The 3,682-nt window shown below is 46.6% G+C and overlaps 1 protein-coding gene across 1 annotated transcript; it reads right to left on the bottom strand.

Annotated features, from left to right (window-relative positions):
• Positions 1–385: 385 nt before the first annotated feature.
• LOC120666074 (benzyl alcohol O-benzoyltransferase-like) lies at positions 386–2,182 on the bottom strand. The gene is made up of 2 exons (XM_039945865.1): positions 1,687–2,182; positions 386–1,519 (listed from the first exon to the last, which is right to left on the bottom strand). Exons 1-2 carry the CDS (start codon positions 2,131–2,133, stop codon positions 608–610), a joined length of 1,359 nt encoding a protein of 452 aa, XP_039801799.1. The 5' UTR covers positions 2,134–2,182; the 3' UTR covers positions 386–607.
• Positions 2,183–3,682: the final 1,500 nt, after the last annotated feature.

The raw sequence follows: 3,682 nt of genomic DNA, 5'->3' as shown, positions 1-3,682 counted from the left end.
CATGAACCAGGACTAATAATGTCCCTCATTTGTCCCATGTGGTTGCTCCACCCGGGACTTTTTATTGGTCCCAATTGGATCCACAACCAGGATATATGAAGGGTCTTTAGTACTAGTTTGTATAAAAAAAAATCATTGTCCTCATTTGTTGATCTCATAAAAGAAAACATATATGGTGAGAAGGTGATGCTAAATGTATTTATCGTTGAGTTATCCTGTCATGGATTTAAAGCATTTGGTTTATAATTACCTAGATTTTTGAATTTGCATTGATTAATGGAATTTATTACAAGGACTTCATCAATTGAAAGTTTGTGTCTTTCTTTGGATTTGATGTTAATCCATCTTTGCCCGATCCAGGTATGATGATGAGTGAGAACACGCGTGCATGTTAATGAGCACTGCATTATTTTATTGATAACTTGCAGTATATAGGATAAATAGAACCCCTTGAGACACACACGTATATATACAATAGCATACCACTTGATTCTATTCTCATGCTGCTATACGAGATGAAGTTTCATTTTGTTCATAGTCAGCACATGGTGATCTATTCATAGAGCTGACCTCTTGACAGGGAATACGTGAGGTTGGTAAAGAAGGGTCACATCGGCTGATAGGCGAGCAGCTTGCTCATCTCTCCCACCAACCTATCCATAGCAGGGCCAGGCAGGCACATCGGTACGATGATGCCGTCCTCCCCGTTGGCATTCTTGGTGGCTAAGAGGAAGCTCGTCAGCCAGGGATTGGACGGGTTGCCGACGGCTTCTGCCGGACCCCCATACACCGACTTGCCCCATCCGAAGTCGAGGTGCTCAAACCTGGCCCTGGTTGCGTCTGACAGAGAATACATGCCCGTGGTGATGCGAGTACATTGCCCCCTACGCAGCACAATGAGGTCGGCCGTTGACCGCATGTACTCCATGTCCACCTGGTTTTTCGCCTTCTTCACCAGCTCAATAGCGTAGCTCAGGGATTTCGTGCAGAGCTCCCTGGCCGTTGACATGGCGACCGGAAGCGCGAATGCATTTCCGTAGTAGCCGATGGGTATGCCAGCCGTGGCAGTTGTGCGGCCGCGTGCGTTGACGGCCACGACCAGCATCATCACCTCGTTGGGTTCCGGGGCCAGCGCCACCGTCCGGAACTTCCAAATCCAGCCCGCGATGGAGTCGAACTTTGTCGCACGCTTCTGCAGGTGCGGCGTGAGCTGGGCTCGAATGGCAGCGATCTCTCGGGGTCCGAAGAAGAAGGACCGGAGTCGGAGAGCCGCGTTATCTAACGGAAGCATGATACTGCTGGCCTTGGCCTCGGTCAACTTGTCGTGCAACATCACCGGCTGTTGCTGGTTGCGCCCCTCCAGCAGCTCCCGTTTCCACACCGGCAGCACGGACAGAGCCTGCGCACCCCGCGCAAGCTCTGCCACGGCGCCCAAGAACTGCATCACCCCCTGTGCGTCAGCCATGGTGTGGTTCGCTCGGACCGCAAGGATGAATCCTCCACAGGCGAGTCGCGTCACCTGCACACCATACATATAATAGCCAGATTTCCATTAAAGTTACATGCTGTCACTACTTGCCACGCCAGAATAATGAATTTCACAAATTCTATTCGTTTCGCTTGCCCCTACTAATTAAAAATAGGTTCACTAGAGTTGAAGGGGAAAGACGAGCATTCAAAGGTTACTTGGAAGAGCAGAAGGGGAGCGTTCAGGATGGCAGATGAGCCGGGGACGTCAAAGATGAGCTCCTCGATGCACGGGAATGGCGGCAGTAGGGGATCACCAAAGTACTCAAGGCAAACATCAGCGTCGGCCTCGACAAACAAAACCCCCTCACCGGTGCAGTCGACGGCGAGCTTGCATCCATCATGCTCTCGGAGCCGTCCAGCGAACGGGTAGTAGAGCACAAGGGCTTTGGCGAGAGCCTCCCTTATAACCCGCACGGGGTCCTTGCCTCCCATGGAGTTGTTCCTCCGGTAGAAATGGATGTTGGAGATTTGGACCCTCAGGCTGTCCTGCTCATCGAAAATTGAGAGCCGCTTTAGCTCACGAGGCGTTGGGGCCACCGGCACCACTAGCACCGCCGGTCGCCTGCGCACTGTGAACTTGGGCGCCGCCGAGGAAAATGCCATTGCTGTTGTTGCTAATGCGAAAGGAGCGATTATCGATTATTGTGGTGCGTGTCTACGTGTTTATTGGTTTTAAGCTGCGGCTGCTACTTGTTATATAGGAGTAATAATCATCAATTTGCAGGAAGTCGATTGGTAAACCATCATCGTTTTCATAAATTGGATAAGTCTAGAAGATGCAAGTGTCAGCATTCGATACTAGCTAGCTAGGAACATCTCTCAATGCAAGTTAAATGTGCTATCTTAGCTATATGTTTGTTTGCTCGCTACATTATATTAATTTAGGCTGTTATGCATATGCAAGGGAGAGTAGCAACGTTCAATCTGTAAAAAAGAAAAACAGTCATTGGTTCGATAAGTTGGTGATGTCCATAAAATAGCCGAGAAGCCACCTTAAAACCATCTTTTGACAAAAAAAAATCGTGGGATTGGTGCATCACAAAATCGGTACTCAATCTAGGCATACCATATCGCTCAGGTCAGATCAACTACAGTAGCTAAGAGCATTCCGTGATGGATTTAATACCTCCTCGTGTCCCACATCATTATTCCGTCTTATAGCAAAATACTCCATATTTTTACTTATTAGTCAATTAGTTTGCAGGTCCAGGTCAACTAGTTCACATATCTCCATCATCAATTAGTTCGCGGGCCAACTGGGGCGGGTTGTGACCAGCCGCAAACCCGCGAGGGTGTTCACAAAGTTTAACACACGGTGGCAACAAATCGTTCGTGGGCTTTGAGGCTGAAAATGTAATCCCCCATATGTCCAGCATCGAGGGCAGCGCAGCTCCATTAGATTAAACCAATAAGATCGAGCATGGTTGATAAAAAATAAAATACTGAAACAAAACAAAAGTTCAATGGGGCATTAATATTCAGAACTGAACGAGAGAGGAGCAGAGAGACGGAGAATTGAGCCAACTTGACAGCGTTTACATTGACTCTCAGTGAATACTCCATCTGTTTCTATTTACATATTGTATTAGATTTGTTCTAAGTCAAACCTGGCCAACTTTTACCGAATTCATAGAGAAAAGTAATAACTTTTACAATACCAAATTTATTTTATTGAATCCACCATAAAATATATGTTGACAGTGCATATGTTTGGTAGTATAGTTGCTTTTCTATAGCTTTGGTCAAAGTTGGCTAACTTTAACTTATGATAAATCTAATATGATATGTAAATAAAAATGGTGTATGTACATGTACAGTAACAAACTCCCTACTCCCTAGCTACTAGCCCTGGTGTACCGGATCACAGCTAAAGACTACACTGTAAGAAAGCCTTATTGGAGACGCGGGTTAACTGATCACATTGGAGACATGGGTCTTTTGTGTCTCCAAATTTGCGTCCCCGATGTGAAGTCATAGGTGAACCGTGTCTTTAAAATGAGTTAACAAGTGTCTCTCATCATACTGGATATCGATGTGGATAATCGCGTCTCCTATGTTGTTTATACAACCTCTCCACTGAATGGTACTAGAGACGCGGAACACTAACCTACGTCGCCTCTAACAGTCCATATCAGAGATGTGTGTTCTGAAC

Source organism: Panicum virgatum, chromosome 3N (assembly GCF_016808335.1).
Source record: "Panicum virgatum strain AP13 chromosome 3N, P.virgatum_v5, whole genome shotgun sequence".
Taxonomy (NCBI): Eukaryota; Viridiplantae; Streptophyta; class Magnoliopsida; order Poales; family Poaceae; genus Panicum; species Panicum virgatum.
This window is presented reverse-complemented; position numbering and strand designations above follow the sequence as displayed.